This window comes from Gastrolobium bilobum, unplaced genomic scaffold (assembly GCF_033153095.1).
Source record: "Gastrolobium bilobum isolate Gb01-03AN ecotype WA unplaced genomic scaffold, APGP_CSIRO_Gbil_v1 utg41191, whole genome shotgun sequence".
NCBI classification, from domain to species: domain Eukaryota; kingdom Viridiplantae; phylum Streptophyta; class Magnoliopsida; order Fabales; family Fabaceae; genus Gastrolobium; species Gastrolobium bilobum.
Genome location: NW_026896792.1, coordinates 19,660 through 39,873, shown reverse-complemented (window position 1 = coordinate 39,873; position 20,214 = coordinate 19,660). Strand labels below are relative to the sequence as shown.

The window sequence follows — 20,214 nt, the reverse complement described above, 5'->3', positions numbered from 1 at the left end:
TGTATCTAACCTTTCATACAAGAAGTGAACTCATGGGTGGAGACTTCTCCATAAACCCTGAGTTCATTGAGATAGTTGAAATCTCACCCATTTAGGGACTTTCATTTCAGGTACTCCAACAGTTGTTGATTAGTCATCTCAGGACAAGAGGCCTGTGCAGAGTAGCTAGAGTTAGAGCTGGAATAGATGTTTTATTATATGTGTATATATTCATTTTGAGGCATGAATAATGATTACGCATGTTTATATTTGATATTCATTTTGAGAGGCATGTGTAGCCTTATATACTTTGGTATGTATTGGATATTAGTTTCTGTATGTTTATTTGTATTGGCATAGAGCCATATAGTTCAGTATATGAGGTATTTTAGATATCTGTATTTATCTGCTGTAAGTTTAAAGTTAACAATTTTGATTATGTTAAGGATTGGCACTGAGCCAAATTCTGTAGGAATTCATTGATGAATTCTGAGTCAGAAAATATAGATATATTATTTGTCTAGATTATTTGATATCAAGTATTACAAAGATGTGGGATTATTCCCTAGATTTGTCCAAATTACAGCCGTTATATTATCCATAAGTTTCTGTTCAGAATGGTCCAAATGATCATATCTCGATAGATCAGTGCTGTTAATTGCAGCAACAGATAGAATCGATACAGGTAAAATAATCATGAAGCTTGTGCAGGTATGAGACTGTACATATAATAGCCCGTTGTACACCGGTATTGTTAACATTGATTATGATATTAAGCGCAGTTACAATCACAGCAGTTTATTTAAAAATGCGAGTAAATTTAAAAACATTTAAAACGTAAGCATTTAAAAACAATAATAAAACGTAATGATAAAAGCTGTGATCATAACTAAAATCTAAATGTGGAATAATTACAATAAATGCCTAACTATTATATAATGCTTCTCTCAAGTCACTAAGGAATTCCCATAAACTCACTTAGCATAAATCTCATTTTTACGGTTTTTGCATAACCGAACATAGTTCAGTCTTTGGACATTGCGAGAGGTTTAGTGGATACAAGCCTATCATATTTTAGTATGTTGTTTAAGACTCAATTACATTTCCAATAAGGTATCACACTCCTATTATATAACATAACTTTCTTACCCACAATTAAAAAAAGAGAGAAAAGAGAAGAGAAAAAAGAGAAAAATCAAAGGATAAGGGTCACATATAATTGTGTGTATAGAAAAATTATAATACATCATATGATATAACATTTCATTTACCCTATATATATAAATATGAGTTGGGAGATTTGTCTTTTTAGTGTGGAGATTCCCACCTTTACACAGCTCACTAATTTAATATCAGAATATTTTTTATAACCCGAGAAAAGAATATAAAGTTATACGGATGTAAGTTGTATATATTCTTTTTATCGGAATCTTCTATTTTTTCGAGAGAGATGACTGTAAATTATATATTTATTATCAGTTATTTTTGTATGACTATAATTTATTATTTACGTGAATAGTTAGTTCTTTCGTGACTTTTTTTTTTAATTTATTATTCACGTGAATAATTAGATACGATGAAATCATAATAATAATAAAAAAAAATTAGGAAATATTAAGTTCATCCTTTCATGTATTTATTTTTATTTTTTTTTGTATATCCATGTATTTATTTACAAAGGGTAAGAACTGGGCACTAGTTGAATTATTGTACGAAATAGTGGTCATATTGCAAACCGAAGAATCCTCGTAAATTAGGTTGGAGAAAGAACAAAGAAACATTTCATCAAGAAAAAGCTGTGTCATTTAATTGGACGCATCTTATTTTTTTTATGAGTTCATTTCTTTTATAATTACTGCAAATAAAATTATTTATAGTAAATTTAACACAATATTATTTTAGAACAGAAATCATGGTGTTTTTGTAATTTTAAATTATTATAATAATTATAATAATTTAATTTTTCAATCTTAAAATAAAATTATTTTAAAAATAAATACAGATAACTTTTCTGTAATAATTACGAAAATATTATTCTGTTTTATTATTACCATAAAAAATTAAGACCCACGTTTAATAAAAAATTTGCTAAATATTTCTTTCTCTCACTTCAATTAAAGACAATTATTTTCCTTCATGAATAACATAAGGAAAGTGTTATGTTGTGCTCTTTCTCTGAACAAACTCGTTTTTGCATTTCCCAGATCTCTTTCTTTCATTCATAGCAACAGCAGCGGAAGAAGAAGAAGAAGAAGCTTCTATACACTCAGAAAGAGAAGGTATTCGAGATGGGTTGCAGAAGCAGGGAATTGTTCACAGAGGATCACACTTCTTCTTCTTCTTCATCTTGGGCATCATTTAACGAGGCCTTGCTCTTCGCCACCATGTGCATCATTGGTCTCCCAGTTGATGTTCACGTTAAGGATGGTTCTGTGTATTCTGGAATCTTCCACACTGCTTCTGTTGACGCCGATTATGGTGAATATTCTTTCTATCTCTCTTTCTTCTGCATTGATTTCATTTGAAGCTCAAATGGGTTTTGAGAAATTTCATATTTTGGCCAATTCCCATGACCCTCCTTCAATAATCATGTGTAATTTTCATCTGGGGTGGCTTTTTTTTTCTTCTTCTTCTTCTTTTTTGCTCCTGTTTCTTTCACTGCCTGGTAATAGTAACCGGTTTGCTGAAACATGATTGTGGATCCTAAGACAGTCGATAGTTTTTGGCTGTCATTCATTTTGTTTTGCTCTTATTAGCTGAGAAAATTTTTGGCATTGAATTAGTGATTCATTCATCAAAAAAATTTCTTCGAATTGTATTTGTTTTACTATTGAATCTTGGGGTTATTTAATGGACTTGTTTCTGCTATAATTTTCTTTAACTGCTGGGAATAAGAAAATCATAAGATTGATCTTGTTGGATAATTATTTAATTTTGAGTAGAACCCTATTTACATTTTAGTTCATCTGTTGTATACTTAAAAATGTTGACCCCTACTTGTTCTGGATAAAGGTGACGTTGATGTTTTATAATTCGAAACTCATGAGCATTCCCTTACTTTGTGCCATGTTTAGGTATTGTTTTGAAGAAAGCAAGGATGATTAAGAAGGGAAAGGGAAACACCAATGTGGGAAAGGAGGGCTTGGTAGATACGCTAGTGATTCTACCAGGTGATCTTGTGCAAGTTGTTGCTAAGGTAAGTCATATTCTTACAATGCGTCTTTTATGAGTCCAAACAAATCTAGATTATAATGTAACTACATGCTTAATGTACACATGGCTTTGTGCATAGGGAGTAATGCTTTCTGCAGATGGCATTGATGGAAATATAACTGGTGATGATGAGGAAGCAGTTGTGCACAGTGTTTGTTGTTCCGAGAGTCTTTCATGTGAGATAGGGAATCATACAAGACCTTTGATGGATGCAGAACAGTTTAATCAATCAAGGTACTATCTTCTATTAAATTCATTCACATGGATAGAGAGATGTGTGTTAGGCATAGTAGCATACTCAAGTTAATTTTTTATCATGTTATATAACCAACTCCGACAGAAGCATTGACTGTATATTCTTTGCTTGCCAATGGCCATCTTAGCTTTTGGTTTATGCATTTTAATGCAGAAGAACAAATCCTCTAAAGGATGTTATTGTTAATTTAGTTTTTCTGTAAAATTTTGATTTGAATAAGTGAATGTGCTTTTCTTCCATTTGCATTTACATTAAGAATCAATAGTTCCGATATTTGGAACCTTGTTAATACATTCAAACACTCACAAATTGAGTTTGCAGGTTGCTTAGGGATTTGCCATCTTATTAAGCTAGCAAAATACATATAGCATAGGTTCACCAATGAATAAATAAATAAATAAATAAAATACATATAGCATAGTCATCTTGTCTGCCTATCTCTAGTAGTGTATGGTTGACACATTGTAAGCTTTAGTATTTATTTGCGACATATTTACTGGCAGTTTGTTAAAAATAATGTATTTCATGATAGAACAAAAGAAACTGGAATAATATAAAATTCTTCTCTAATTCTCAGTTTCTTACCATAAAAATTAAAAAAGAAAAAAATATATTATAGGTTGTTAGGAAACCTCCTTTAGTGCAGGGAGAGATATAGGGGATCATATCCCAATTAATTATTGGTATTAATCATTAAGGGTGATTGATTTAATATTTAATGTATCGGTTTATGGGTGATTGTTTATGTAATTATGGGGTCAATTTATGGGTAATTGATTCTATAATTATGGGTGATTGTGTATGTAGTTATGGCATTACATTATGGGTGATAGGCTATGTAATTAAGGGTGATTTATTCCGTAATTAGGAGTGGTTGATCTTTTATTTATGAGGAATCTGTGATAAATAGGGGAGAAGGGGGAGGTCATGGGGAGATTATTGAGAGTAGAATTTGGAGAGATCAAGTGCCTCTTGAAATCCTTGAAACAGAGAAATCAGGTGCCTCTGGAACGCCATTAAATTTCTGTCGTTAAATAATAGAATACTCTATTTTCTTTCCATTTTTATATCTTTCCAGTTAAATCCTATCCATTGGTATCGGATCTCTTGATTTAGGAGCTTGGTATCAGATTAAAGATGATTCCGGAATTTGACGGGGAAGAAGTCTATTGGTGGCTGATCAATGTTGAGCAACATTTTACAGTACAAAAAGCAAATGATGTCGAGAAGATTCTTAAAGCCACAAAAGCCTTGAAAGGACATGGTGGGGTTTCTTCAAGGTAGTGCTCAAGCATTTTCGACCGAGTGCGATATATCTTTGTGATGACGAAATAGAAACTTAACAACCAAAGTCTAAAAAGGAGATGCGGAAAGAGAAGAGGCATGAGCTTGGCGAAGAAGAGAGTAAGGAGATTGAAGATCTCTTCGATGCGCGCATGAAAAGGAAGCCAACAAGGAAGAAGATAAGTCATACATGAATGGTCAAACACATGCGAAATGAGTGAAAGTGTAACGCCTGGCCGCTTCAAGAATCAACGACTATCCCCACATACTAACACGAGACTTTCCAGTGTGCTTTTTCCTCACTCGCACACTTCCCGGGAAAACTTCCCAGGAGGTCACCCATCTCAGAATTGCTCCAAGTCAAGCACGCTTAACTATGGAGTTCTTCCATTCCGGGCTACCGAAAAGCAGATGCATCTTGTTAGTATAAGTAGTACCAATTAATTCTTATAAGCTATCCCAAACTGTGCAGCCTCATACCTGCACAGTCTTTGGAATCCCTCTCTTTCGGGTGTTGAATCGATTCATTCGTTCATGTAACCCCCAGCTGGAAGCCTGTCAGGAGCCGCTCCTTGTCCATGCCTTTTCGCACCGGCGATCACTCCCCGCCCTCGTCAGCGCTCAGGATGTTACATGCCCACCAGCTTCCGCCTGGTTCGTCCTCGAACCACACCGTACTGGAAGAGAGGCCCTGCTCTGATACCACTTGTAACGCCCGGCCGCTTCAAGAATCAACGACTATCCGCACATACTAACACGAGGCTTTTCAGTGTGCTTTTTCCTCACTTGCACACTTCTCGGGAAAACTTCTCGTCTCGCACTTGCACAGTCTTTGGAATCCCTCTCTTTCAGGTGTCGATTCAATTCATTCGTTCATGTAACCCCCAGCTGGAAGCCTGTCAGGAGCCGCTCCTTGTCCATGCCCTTTCGCACCGGCGATCACTCCCCGCCCTCGTCAGCGCTCGGGATGTTACATGCCCACCAGCTTCCTCCTGGTTCGTCCTCGAACCACACCGTACCGGAAGAGAGGCCCTTCTCTGATACCACTTGTAACGCCCGACCGCTTCAAGAATCAACGACTATCCGCACATACTAACACGAGACTTTTCAGTGTGCTTTTTTCTCACTCGCACACTTCGCGGGAAAACTTCCGAGGAGGTCACCCATCCCAGAATTGCTCCAAGTCAAGCACGCTTAACTATGGAGTTCTTCCGTTCCGGGCTACTGAAAAGCAGATGCATCTTGTTAGTATAAGTAGTACCAATTAATTCTTATAAGCTATCCCAAACTGTGCAGCCTCATACCTGCACAGTCTTTGGAATCCCTCTCTTTCGGGTGACGATTCGATTCATTCGTTCATGTAACCCCCAGCTGGAAGGCTGTCAGGAGCCGCTCCTTGTCCATGCCTTTTCGCACCGGCGCTCGGGATGTTACAGAAAGGAGTGCGGGTTACGCCAACGAACGCCATCGGTGGAGGGAGCCAACCTGCCATCCACACCAAAACCACCTCTAATTCCTTTTGGTTTACAAGGGAAGATAGGAAGGTGCTGTTGTTGGTCCAACTTTTCCTACCACCCATGAAGATGTTTCTGAAGCTCACCACCCAGCCACTTCTAAAGCTCACCACTGCCACTAAATCATCATTAGATGAATATCCTAGGTTTGGTGAAGATTCATTTGTAGAACAAGAGACTTCTAACAATGAGATGATCGTAACGGGAAGTTCTCTGGAAAAAAATACTTACAAGCAATCTATACTTAGTTCATCTAGCCAGTCAAAACTAAAATAAGTTGACAAAATAATTGAAAACAAGGGTAGTTTGTGAGCTGGGAATATTGTAAGATATGTGAATCTTGAATCATCATTTGCAATGGTTTGAGCGTGTTGGTGGTAGTTCATTTGGGATGGGCACCATGTTGAATGGCATGAATTAGTTGTAGATGTCAAGGTTTTTAACGTATAATAGTTTTCATGTTGGCATATTGAAGGAGTTCATGAAAGAAGTTGCAGAAGAGAAATGGGATCCCAGTGGAGGTTATTATGCTTCATACATAAGTTGATCCCTACATTTTACGTAGTGCGATGCTGGGGGAGGGATTTCTGCCGGTTTGACTCTCACCTTGAGGACAAGGTGAATCTTTTGGGCGTGAGTATTGTAAGGTAATGGACCTAAAAATTAGTGGGTCAGTTAGTTAGTTATTCTAGAATATTCTAGTGAGTAGGATAAAAGATGAGTGTGTGTAGTGAGGCATGCATGAATTTAGTATTGGATTAGTGGGGAAATTAGGAAACCTCTATGGAACTCTTGAGCCTAGGTCTGTTGGTTTGAGGGGGAGTTGAGTTTTCTTGGGGTTTATTTTCTGCGTATGAGTGTATGTAAAAAGAGGCATGGCCTCCATTATCTCTATAATTTCACTGTTATTTTTCTGGTTCTATCAATTTGGTATCAAAGCACGTCCGATCTAGGGGGTGCTTTTGGTCCAGATCTAGGAGAAAAATAAAATGGTAAGAATAACTGAGCGTAAGGAAGGTTTAGAAAAAATGATGAAGGTGTTAGATGAAACAATTGGGTGGTTGAGAACACGGAGATTGGAAAACGAGAAGATGAAGTCGCTGCATTTTAAAAATGAAGAAGAAGAAAACCAGAAAAAGAAAGAAAAGGCAGCAGCAGGGAAAGAAGAAAAAAAGGAGAGAAAAAGACACAATCAGAAGAGGGAAGGATTAAAAGAGCAGAAGAAGAAATCAAAAAAAAAAAAAAGATAAAGAAGGAAATGCAGAAGAAGGAAAAGAAGATATAGAAGAAGAAGCTGCTGGAGACGAAGAGGCGACAACAGAAGCGAAGGAAGAAGACGACGCCAAAGCTGAAAATGAAGAAGTTGCAGAAGGAGAAGAAGATGCAGAAGTGACAGAGGAAGAAGATACAAAAGAAATCGCACAAGTAGAAGCAAAAGAAAAAAAACAGAAGAAGAAGGAAATGAAGAAGATGACTCTGTTTCTGAAACCAGAAAACAGAGTCAAACAGAGTATTTTCAACAGATTCAGAAAGAAGTATGAGAAGAGGAAGGAGATCAAAAGGAAGACAAGATAGAGGTTGAAGAAGAGGAAAAAGAAAAAGATGAAGAACAACAACAACAAGAAAAGGAGGAAATCAAAGCAGAGAGGAGATTACATATGGTGACTGATCTGAATTGTCTCAAGGAATCGCATCATCTGGTGGAAGAAAGCGAAACGGTGCAGGGTCCGGTCATGTCCCCATTAGGGAATAATGGATATGGAGCAGATATTGGAGAAGGGACCCACATGCATCCAACCCTTGCCACTAATAGGGCGAATAACAACTCCAATCATCACACAAGTAATGGGCTTAATGAAGGATGCACCGAACCAAGCCCAATAGGAACAAATAGGCGAAGTGGGTCTAATGCAGTGGGATTGCAATCTATAGCCCAAACCGTAGGGACTCTAAACGTGGGTCTAATGCAGCACATCCACGTCATGCTGGTGGGTATCTATGAACTTGAGCTAGAAGGGGAAGGGCAGCTCTGCAACGGCGAAGATAGAGAGGATAGCAAGACTTTCTGGTTGAGTGTCCATAGTATTGTGGGTTTCATTTCCAGCCGTTCATTGAAGTTGTGCGGTGAGGTTTATGGAAAGAAAATGGAATTGAAACTTCCAATGTGGTCTAGTTGCTACAAGCAATGGGACTCGGGAGGAAGTTCTTTCACATCCTCTTCTTCACCTTGAGGACAAGGTGAATTTTGGAGGGGGAAGTATTAATGGGCCTAAAAATTAATGGGTCAGTTAATTAGTTATTCTAGAATATTCTAGTGAGTAGGATAAAAGTTGAGTGTGTGTGTAGTGAGGCATGCATGAATTTAGTATTTGATTAGTGGGAAAATTAGGAGACCTCTAGGGAACTTTTGAGCCTAGGTCTGTTGATTTGAAGGGGAATTGAGGTTTCTTGGGGTTTATTTTCTGCATATGAGTGTATGTAAAAAGAGGCATGGCCTCCATTATCTCTATAATTTCAGTGTTATTTTTCTGGTTCCATCATTAGGAAACCTCCTTTAGTGCAAGGAGAGATCTAGGAGATCACACCCCAATTAATTATGGGTGATTCAATATTAATTATTGGTATCAACCATTATGGGTGATTGATTCAATATTTAATGGATCGATTTATGGGTGATTGATTATGTAATTATGGAGTTGATTTATGGGTAATTGATTTTATAATTATGGGTGATGGATTGTGTAGTTATGGGATTGCATATGGGTGATTGGCTATGTAATTAAGGATGATTGATGTTTTATTTATGAGGAATTTGTGATAAATAGGGAAGAATAGAGCAGTTATGGGGAGACTATTGAGAGAATAGAATTTGGAAAGATTAGATACCTCTCGAATGCTTTGAAATTTCCGTCATTAAATTGTAAAGAATCAATTCAACCCAAAAGTTGAAGCAGTTAGGTGAAGACCATATTAATGATTTTATATTACAATAAATAATACAATATTCTATTTTCTTTCCATTTTTATCTCTTTCCGATGGAATCCTATCTTAGACATATTGGGAGTCACCATTGAATTTATAAAGTGGTTTTCAAATTTAATGGTATCATACTTGAATCAACTGTTTGTTGCATTGAAAATGATTTTCAGTCAAAACTATGTTTATTTTCTTCATAGGCCAACGATGTTCCCACATCATGTACATACTTGGAGTACTTGTTTTGTTGTTGACTTGAAAATGGATATTTAAGTAGTGCTATCTACATAAATTAGATGTACTTTTTTGTAATATATGATTTCACTAGACTTGTTCAAATACTGTTCTAGAGTTCCTCCTTACCATGCCCCTTAATTTCCCCCACCTCTAACTCACCCAATTTAAGGAGAAGAACAATTGAAAGAGAATGAACTTTTTTACTAAATAAATATTGAGATAATTTTATTGCCAATCATAAAAGCTTAAATTATAGTGGACTTATGAAATTTTGCTTATTTAAATTATTGCATTTGTGTTATATATGATGTTTCCACTTTAGGCTTTTCTTTCTGGGGCACAATTAATCTGTAAACATGCAGATAAAATGTTGTGCTACTAAGGGATGGTATCATGGTATGATTGTAATTTGTAAAAAATCTTAATATGAGAACTTTTCATTTGCTAGTAGAAGTTTTTTATAAATACAGATTTATGACATTATTTTCTTTCATCCTTGGGTTCCTGCCAACTTTTTATTGACAGACAGGATGGAGAAGACAAGTCAAAAGGGAAAGCTGATGACTGCAGACAGAAATCTGAGTTTGTTAACGGAAAAATTGTATGTTGACATATGCATAGCTTGTAATTCTAAGTAGGTTTTCTAGACATTTTGGTGTTTTGAATTTTTTAATTCTAAAGCTGTGATTTTGCACAGGATGAAAAGATTCAAAGCCTCAATTCAAGCCATGAAAGTGAGTCAGGTTTCTCCAATCTCTACTGCATGTAAAATTATCCTTAGTCACCAACGACCAAAATGGCATAACTTGTAATGATGCAACATATTTGTTAGCTTGTACTTTGTGCATTTCTTTAGCAATTTTTGTATGTTAAACAATGTGCAATATAGCATGTTTGTTTGTTAGCCTGATATCAATATATATATTTATTTAAGAAATTTTCTATGTATGGGCATTTTTTTCCTCCTTCACAATACCCTTTTGCAAAGCTGTAATTACTGAAAAAGATAACATTTTATTTTTGTTCATTTTTCTTCAGCTTTTCATGTAATGTTACCTCTTTTCTTTCTAGTTAACCAACACCTGTTCCTCTCCAATCTGATTTGAGACATGGCCTGTGGTCTCTCACCTTGTATTACTTAAATTCCCTCTTCCTAGCACAGGATGAGGGTTTTCCCTTCTTATTTATCTCTTTTGTACTTCCATTGCAGTTGATGCATGTCTTGTCCAAGTGGAAGCTATTGAGCATGGAAGCACAGATATGACATCAAGTCCTTCTAATAATGGGCTATTCTGCAACAATGTACCTGTGCCTGTTAAAGCCAACAGTCGGTGTAATGAAAGGTCTACTTCAGCAGACTCTGCTTCTACAAATTCCACCCAAGGTGTGGATCTCATCTCAGAGTCACATAATTTGCCAGCAAAATCTGTTGAAATATCTGCTCCAAGGGGTACACATTCTTCCAGAAATGCTAAGGTAGTAACTTCAATCAACAGTTGCTGGCTAAACAACTCCTGATAAAAAGATGTAGATGGAGGATTTATTCATCATTGAAAAGCATATTAGATGCATTTTATTAAATAAAGTCATTTTGGAAACTTCTATGTTGTCATGGATCATCATCCATCAGGTCTTCACTAACCTTATCTATACATCTACCAAACTGTTAGCTGTACTATTCCTAAACATTTTGAATTTGTGATCCATTATCTTTTCTTTTTTTGTTTGTTAGATGTGTCATCTATCATTTTAAAATCTTTTGAGTATTGATTTAAATCTTCACAAATTTTATTTTGGTTTCCTGTGCAGCATTATAGAATAGCTAGTGCCACCTTTGAGACAATATGATTATTCTTTTTCTAAATCGTTGTTGATATACTTTTTAACTTTTTCTCAATTTGACATTCTTTTAGGAATTTAAGCTCAACCCAGCAGCCAAAATCTTCTCTCCATCTTTTGTAAATCCTTCTTCAACAACTGCTGCAAACATGGTTTACATACCAAATAGCTCACCTCCGGTACCTGTTACTACTGTTCAACCAGAAGTTGGATTCAATACTTTTGCTTCTCGACCTTCGGTGCCTGTTAAGGTTGCACATTATAGTAATTTGACAGTGGGAAATGGTGGCAGTGGTTCTCAATTTTCACAACCTGTATGTATTAATAAATTTACTGATATTCTGTATATTGTGTGCATCCGTGCTGGCATGAGCATGTGTATTTGATACCAAATGTCATAAATGCAGGTACTGTCAATAACCATATACTTTTAAGGTACTCATTCTAGTTATTTTCCCATTTCTTTGGCAACAGATTGTTGGACCACTGGCACATAGGGCACCTCCCGTACGGTATGCTACACATTACACTCCTGTTTTGTCTGAACATGCTTATTTGCAGCCAAGCTCTCCTGCCGTAAGTACCAAAAGATCTCATGTGCCATCTAATTTGAGTTTTGTTAATTCTAATAATTGGTTTAGGAGATAGTTTATTTATATGCTGAAGAATAAGCCGTCAACGAGATATTGTCTTTCTTTCTGAGTGCAGGTTGCGGTTGGACGCTCCGGGCAGTTGATCTATGTTCATCCAGTTTCGCATGTAAGATAGCATGCCTATAACCCTTTTCAGCTAATGTGTTTCTTCTATTTATCTTAATAAAGGAAGGATGAGTCAAAACTAGTAGAAATTACTTCCATAGAAGATTTAATAAAACATAAATGAATTCCCAGTGGATAATGAGTATTGCTGCTTTTCAAGTGTACTATGGATCCTTAAAGGGGACACGTCTTCTGAGAAAACGGATGGATGTATCTTATTATTTGTTAATTGAATCAAGAGTAACTGCTACACTCTGCTAAATCTCAAAATTTTATACTTACATGGTCAGCCAAATCAAATTGAAAGCAATTTTTTTCCTCTGGAAATATTTATTGTAATATGATCACTGTTAGAAATAATATTAGTTTTATTATTATTAGTTTATTATTCTAGAAGGTTATTTGGGCTTAGCCCATTAGGTCATTTAACCTCTTTAAATAGAGAACTCTTGTACAGTTTTATACAATTGAATACAATACTTTCATACATTATAATTTGGTACCAGAGCTCTTTGTTCTGGGGATTTTTGGCTTCCGCTAAAACCCTAAGCCCACTGCTTAGGCGTTCTCTCCTTCCTCTAACGCCGTGCGTCCCTCCCGCTTGGTTCTACACTGTTCACGCGGGTTTACAAAAAAAAAATAAAAAAATAATGTTCACCGCGTCCGTACAGTTCGTACAGATTTATTGTTCATCGCCAGTACGATCCACTGTTCATCGTTCGTACGATCCACTGTTCATAACGTCCGTACAGATTTATTGTTCACCGTTCGTACGGTTTTACATTTTACTGTTCACGTGTCCGTACGGGTACTGTTCACGCAAAAAAAAACAAAAAAAAACTTTCGGCCAGTCCGAGACAGAACAGCTCGCCTTCCTCTCCTATTTTCAAATATGGTCATCTCTTTTATTTTATTTTGTGATGGAGGGCTCAAGTAATGCTTCCAAAAACACGACTGGCATCATCTTCAGTACTACCCCATCTCCATTCTTTTTTCGAGCCCGTGATTCCAATTGGAACAGTGGACGCGGTCGCAGACATGGCCGCCGACAGAGGCCTCGTTGCAATTATTGCCAGAATCTTGGGCATTTTGAAGAACGCTGCTATAGGAAGTACCCTCATTTGAAGCCACCGACTGCCAACTTTGCTCAAACTGATGCTACACCACCTTCTACTGGATTAGTAACTCTTTCAAGTGCCGACTATGAGGCACTTCTCAAGAAGGTTTCTTCTCAGCATCCTACTCAAAACGCTGGTAATCATGTTGCTTGTTTTTATCAATCATCTCTTGGACCCTGGATAATAGACTCAGGTGCTACTCATCATCTTTGTGGTAATAAAGATCTCTTCACTTCACTTTCTTATTCTAATAACCTACCCTCTGTCACTCTTGCTGATGGCACTAAGGCTCTTGCTCGTGGAATTGGGGAAGCCAATCCAACTCCCCTTTTAACTTTGCGTTCTGTTTATTATATACCTGGCATTCCTTTTAATTTAATCTCTGTTAGCCAGTTGATTCATTTTCTTTCATGTACTGTTACCTTCTCTAAACAATCCTTTTCTATGCAGGATTCGAGTACGGGGAAGACGATTGGAGCGGGCATTGAGTCACGAGGTCTCTACTATCTGATTGCACCACCTTCTCCAGTAGCCTGTTCTCTCACAGAGTCTCCTGAGCTAATTCACAGCCGTCTGGGTCATCCAAGCCTCTCCAAGCTTCGGCATATGGTTCCCTTTTTATCCAGTCTTAAGTCTTTAAACTGTCATTCTTGTCAGCAAGGAAAGCACACTCACTCTTCCTTTGCTAATAGAGTCAATAAAAGAGCTGATGCTCCTTTTTCTATTGTTCATTCTGATATTTGGGGTCCGAGTCGAACAATGTCTGTTTTGGGTTTTCAGTATTTTGTCACCTTTATTGATGATTTCTCTTGTTGCACTTGGGTTTATTTAATGAAAAATCGTTCTGAATTATTTTCAATTTATAAAAAAATTTGTGCCGAGATAAATACTCAATTTGGTGCTTCTATTCAAATTTTGCGCAGTGATGATGCAAAAGAATATGTGTCTCTTGAGTTTTCTAATTTTTTGGAGAAACGTGGGACATTACACCAGACTACTTGTCCATACACTCCACAACAAAATGGAGTGGCCGAATGTAAGAATCGGCATCTGGTTGAAACTGCTCGTACCCTACTAATTCATATGAATGTTCCACTTCGTTTTTGGGCAGATGCTATAATCACCTCTTGCTTTCTCATCAATCGCATGCCCTCTTCCGTACTCAATAACGAAGTTCCACTTAGTGTTTTATTTCAAGGAGCACCTTCCTATCCTCTACCTCCACATGTATTTGGATGTACCTGCTTTGTTCATGATCTTACTCCAGGAAAAGATAAATTAACATCCAAAGCCTTCAAGTGTATTTTCCTTGGATATACTCGTTTTCAAAAGGGGTATCGTTGCTACTCTCCTGATCTCAAGCGTTATATTGTCTCAGCTGATGTCACTTTCCTTGATCAACAACCTTTTCATTCTATCCCATCTCAGATAACACAAGTGGATCAAGTTCTTCCTGTTCCTTTTCTTGATTTTTCTTTACCAGTTGCAGGAGACTCTATCCCGGAGGAGCAGCCCCTTGCCTGCATCCCTGCGGACCGTCCTTTTCTCACCTATCAGCGTCGTCAACCTGCTCCTCCTGCGGATTTGACCCTTACTGACTCACCGCCTGCTGCTGTCGACACTTCCCCTCCGGATCCTCCATCAGAGATTACTCCCATTGCCGTTCGCAAAGGTATTCGATCCACTCGTAACCCTCATCCACTTTATAGTTTCTTGAGTTATGATAGACTTTCTTCACCACGTTTTACTTTTGTTTCTAGTATTTCGTCTATTTCTATTCCTAAAATCACAGGTGAAGCACTCTCTCATCCGGGTTGGCGTCAAGCAATGATTGATGAAATGCAAGCACTTCACTCCAGTGGCACATGGGATCTTGTTCATGCTACTCCTGAAAAGTCAGTTGTCGGTTGTCGATGGGTATTCACTGTCAAAGTTGGTCCTGATGGCACTGTTGATCGCCTCAAAGCTCGTTTGGTGGCCAAGGGATACACTCAGATATTTGGTCTTGACTATGGGGATACTTTTTCTCCTGTTGCCAAGATGGCATCTGTTCGCCTATTTCTTGCACTTGCTGCCATTCATCAATGGCCTCTTCTACAACTTGATATCAAAAATGCATTCTTACATGGTGACTTGCAAGAGGAAGTATATATGGAGCAACCACTAGGTTTTGTTGCTCAGGGGGATAGTTCTGGCATGGTATGCAAGCTTCGTAAATCTTTATATGGCCTGAAGCGGTCTCCTCGGGACTGGTTTAGTCGCTTCAGTTCCGTTGTTCAATCCTTCGATTTAACCCGAAGTAAAGCGGATCATTCTGTCTTCTATCGGCATAACTCTTCTGGCCAGCGCATCTATCTCCTGGTCTATGTCGATGACATCATTATTACTGGCAGCGATCAAGCTGGGATTGATCAATTAAAGAAGTACTTATTCAATCAGTTTCAGACCAAAGATCTTGGCAGACTTCGATATTTCTTAGGAATCGAAGTAGCACAGTCTAGGAAGGGCATTTCCATTTGTCAGAGGAAGTATGCACTGGATATCTTAGATGAGACTGGTATGTTGGGATGTAAACCCATTGATACACCTATGGATCCTAATATTAAGTTATTACCTGGACAGGGGGAGCCATTGGCAGACCCTGGTCGTTACCGCCGACTAGTTGGAAAGTTGAACTATCTTACTGTGACAACACCAGACATTTCTTTTTCAGTTAGTGTGGCAAGTCAATTCCTTGACTCTCCTTGTGACTCTCATTGGGATGTAGTTATCAGGATTCTTCGATATATCAAAAAGGCACCAGGAAGAGGTTTATTATACACTAATAAGGGGAATGCAGAAGTGTCTAGCTATTCAGATGCTGACTGGGCAGGTTCTCCTTCAGACAGACGATCCACCTCGGGGTATTGTGTTCTCCTCGGAGGAAATTTGATCTCTTGGAAGAGTAAGAAGCAAACTGTGGTTGCCAGATCAAGTGCAGAGGCAGAATATCGGGCCATGGGAAATGCGACCTGTGAGCTCATCTGGCTAAAGCAATTGCTTAAGGAATTACATCTCTGTGAACAACAGCCCATGAAACTCATTTGTGACAATCAAGGCGCATTGCACAAATCCTCTAACCCAGTCTTTCATGAGAGGACTAAACATATAGAAATTGATTGTCACTTTGTTAGAGAGAAGATTCAGTCAGGCGAGATCGAGACAGCATTTGTTAATTCCAGTGATCAACTTGCGGATGTTTTCACCAAGGCTCTTAGAGGTCCCCGAATAGATCATATATGTAACAAGCTGGGTGCTTATGATATATACGCACCAGCTTGAGGGGGAGTGTTAGAAATAATATTAGCTTTATTATTATTAGTTTATTATTCTAGAAGGTTATTTGGGCTTAGCCCATTAGGTCATTTAACCTCTTTAAATAGAGGACTCTTGTACAGTTTTATACAATTGAGTACAATACATGCATACATTATAATTATCACCATTAGCTTAGTTTTTTTACTTTGTGATTGAAGGATTTGATTCACGGTACAACGGCTATCTCAACAGTCTCAGCTCGCCCTATGTTGAATCATGTACAATTTCCAAAGCAGCAAGGTGAAAACCTGATTATTTTGTTCGAAGGAAAAATAATATCTTTAAAGTTATTTCTTCCATCTTTATGAATACTTCAGTTACGCTGCCAATGAATAACAAACACATTTTCCCTGTAGACTAAAAGGTTTTTAGCTTTATATTGTGCCTTTATAGAAGGAGGAGGGGAGCCTTGGCACAGTGGTTGGTGTTGTCGCCATGTGGCCTGGAGGTTATAGGTTTGATTCGTGTAACCAGCCTCTTGAAAATGCAACATAAGGCCACCTACTATAGATCCACACAATAAATCTGACCCTTCCTCCCTGGACCCTACTCATAGTGGGAATTTTATAGCACCAAGCTGACCTTAAGGAGGGGATTTGAAGCTTTGTTTTGATGTTATACCACTAACTTAGCTTATCTTGATAATTTTTTCCTTTATAAAGTTAGCAGTTACAATTGTAGTTTTTTGGCACTGCATGCTAGCTTAAGATGTATCATTTATTGTAGATGAGAATGAATTGGCTCATATCTTTTATCCCATTTTCTAGCATGCATATGGAAATAGTCACACTACAGTTTATAATCATCTCATAAATTTTACTTTTTGGATGTTATAACGTATGGTAATTGAAGCTATGCTGGAAGTCTGGAACTGCATTTAGACTCCCAACAATTTTAGCATCCAAATTGAAAAATCTGGATCTGCATTTCTTTGGTGCTAATAGTTCTATTTTCCAAAAGCAGGAGGAGGCACAGTTGGTCAAGCAATGCCAGTTTGTGTGGCCCCACCTGTCCTAACAAGTGGGCAGCAACCCTTTGCACTTCAAAGCCACATTCCACTTTTGCAACCTGGCTTTCCTGTAACAAGACCTGTTTCAGTCCCAGGACCAAATGGTTTCTATGGCACTAAGTTTTCGTGAAAACACGCTCATTCATACAGATTCTAGTGTTAGTGAGCATGTCCCTTTCTCTTTGAGTTAATGCTCATTTTTCTTTTTCTTTTCTTTTGATTGATTGTTATAAAAATTTTGTATTTCCTCTCATTTGTCTCCCTTTCTCTGTGATAAAGTGTACAGTAGCTTTGTTGTGGCAACATTTTTAGATATTTTAGAGGTATACTTTTACTGAGACAAAAAAGTTTTTGTGAGTCCTCACTTGAAGGCAAGGTTCAATTCATATCTTTGAAGTTGAGGAAGGATTTTGGCTGAGGTTGATATTGTATGTTTCGCTGTCTAATACTAAATTATATTGATGGAGAAAAAATATTTCATTCAAAGTGTTACAAGATAAAATGCTAATTATATTGTAGTTTTACCAAACAGAGGAATCCGGCAGCCTAATTAGAACAAAGGTTTTCAAGGTGCATGAAGATAGTAATTGATTTGTCTAGTTTCCTTGTGTTCACTTGGATGATAGAATTGAAATTTTAATTTTGTTAGAATTGAAATTAAGAAAAGAATTTGGGTTTGACACAGAATCAAGATATGGAATCATTATTCTAAATTAAATTGGAATATAATGGAGAACACAAGGGACATTGATGGTTAGATGATGTTGTCAACAAAGGCAAATGGAGGGCACTCACAGTGATACGAGTATGCTAGCAGCTATAGTGATAAAAAGTTGCTTGCTAAGGCTTAGATCCAATGCAAATTGATCTGATTATTGATCCAATAGATGATGATGTCATGGACCCAAATGCTGATGTCGTGATTGAGATAATTGAAGAAAAGGTCAAAACAGACAAACCTTGGTGGAAAGAGATGTATGGTGAGGTCCACGCAGAAGAAAGGAAAGCTCTCGACTTGTCCATTAGTATCGACACTACTGATGATGTTTAGAAGTACAAGAACACGTGTGGTTGTAAATTAAAGAGTGTGCTAATAATACACCTTTTAAAAAAATTGTTTGTCTTATTGTATAATTATGTTTGGTGAGGGGTAATTCACTATGCTTGTTGTTATCTTGTTTCCTTGTCTATAAAAGGAAATTTTGTGTGTGCTTGTATCTAGGGGTGTTCATCAACCGATCCAAACTGATTCAAATCGCGGTGACCGAACTGAAAAACCGATAACCGAATAAACCGAAAACCGAAAAACCAACAACCGATTAAAAACCGCAAATTTTAATTGGATTGGATCGGTTTTTGGATGGGTTGATGAAAACCGATCCAATATATTAATTTTCTTCTACCTACTTGGGTATTTCCCTAATCATAGCCTAAAAATTTCTAAACTCAAGACTCATTAACTCATCAACTAAACCCAAGAAAAAAATCTAATCATATCTCATCAACAAAATTTTATCTTTGTAGAGCTTCATATCTCATTGCTAAAATTAAAAAAATTATATTATAGTTTACTAATACTTTTGTATTCAAAAAAAAAAATTACAAAGCCAATATATACAAAAGATGTTATTTGCACAATAATCATAAAATGAATTTTAGGATTTTCAAAGAACCAAAAACCGATCCAATCCAAACCGAAAATTTTTGGATTGAATCGGATCGGATTTGAAAAAAAATCAAAACTGAATGAATGATTATATGATCAAACCGAAGGGATTGGATCGGATGATTTTTACTTCTAAAACCGATCTAATCCAGACCGCGAACACCCCTACTTGTATCCTCATACCGAGTTTGAAAGAAATAAAAGCTTGTGTGTTTCCCTATGAGTTTCTAAAGAGTTTTATCTTCTCTTCGAAAACTTAATACAATGTTCTTACTATAATTACTAATCTCTGGATGAGAAAGTTAGTATGCTCTACACTTGCCCTGCAAAGGGATCTTGTGTATCAAAAAATTGACTCTGAAATGATCCAGTCTTACGGTCCTCTCATCTTTAAGAATTCATGGATGATAGTCTCCAATGAAAGAGCTAAGAGGCTAAGGGGTGCCGTGAAATGCTCAGATAAATGGATGACTAATTCATGGATCAATAGTTGTCTAAATTTTCCAACGACAATAGTATGTTAGTGACAAGGACAATGAACAATTAAATATAAAATATTGATTTTGAGTTTTATTTTTGATAAACTCATAATTCTCGTGATCTAGATTAAGAATTGGATATAATATTAACTTCTTGTTTTTTAATGAGTAAACACCCTTTTTAGTCCCTGTCAATATCTACGAAGTCCTTTTTATTCCCTAGCTATAAAAAAGGACCAAATTGGTCCCTGAAATTACAAAAAAAGGGCCATGTTAGTCCTTATGTCAACTCCCAAATATGTAGAGTGGCCCTTTTCTTGTACTTTCAGGGACCAATTTGGTCCTTTTTTATTGCCAGAGACTGAAAAGGACTTCGTAGATATTGCCAGGGACTAAAAAGGGTGTTTACTCTTTTTAAATTTTATAAAATTGGACTCGAATGTATACACCAGACACATGAATATAATTAAAATGTCCCATTCTAATTCCATGACGGCATGACTTAGTTTCATGTCCAATTTTTCAACT

At 37.0% G+C, this 20,214-nt stretch overlaps 1 protein-coding gene across 6 annotated transcripts; it reads left to right on the top strand.

The window, feature by feature from the left end:
- The first annotated feature begins 2,131 nt into the window (after window positions 1-2,131).
- On the top strand, window positions 2,132-18,597 carry LOC133302014 (uncharacterized). Of its 6 annotated transcripts, XM_061501727.1 has the most exons (13): window positions 2,132-2,457; window positions 3,054-3,175; window positions 3,272-3,426; window positions 9,986-10,061; window positions 10,158-10,203; window positions 10,671-10,936; window positions 11,374-11,613; window positions 11,774-11,875; window positions 12,008-12,058; window positions 13,626-13,784; window positions 16,691-16,772; window positions 17,493-17,699; window positions 18,227-18,597. In XM_061501727.1, the coding sequence occupies exons 1-12, from the start codon at window positions 2,268-2,270 to the stop codon at window positions 17,669-17,671; spliced, it is 1,668 nt and encodes a 555-aa protein (XP_061357711.1). In that variant the 5' UTR covers window positions 2,132-2,267; the 3' UTR covers window positions 17,672-17,699; window positions 18,227-18,597. The 6 variants fall into 6 exon arrangements, with proteins under 6 accessions (XP_061357711.1, XP_061357713.1, XP_061357712.1 ...); XM_061501729.1 differs by lacking the exon at window positions 18,227-18,597 and having other exon boundaries at window positions 10,158-10,194; window positions 17,493-17,937; XM_061501728.1 differs by lacking the exon at window positions 18,227-18,597 and having other exon boundaries at window positions 17,496-17,937.
- The last annotated feature ends 1,617 nt before the right edge of the window (window positions 18,598-20,214 follow it).

Bases quoted from the DNA above. Each gene is read 5' to 3' on its own strand.
- LOC133302014 (XM_061501727.1), top strand. From the start codon at position 2,268: ATGGGTTGCAGAAGCAGGGAATTGTTCACAGAGGATCACACTTCTTCT. The intron at 11,614-11,773 runs GTATGTATTAAT...CTTTGGCAACAG, and splicing joins GTTCTCAATTTTCACAACCT to ATTGTTGGACCACTGGCACA. The intron at 12,059-13,625 runs GTAAGATAGCAT...TTTTCTATGCAG, and splicing joins ATGTTCATCCAGTTTCGCAT to GATTCGAGTACGGGGAAGAC.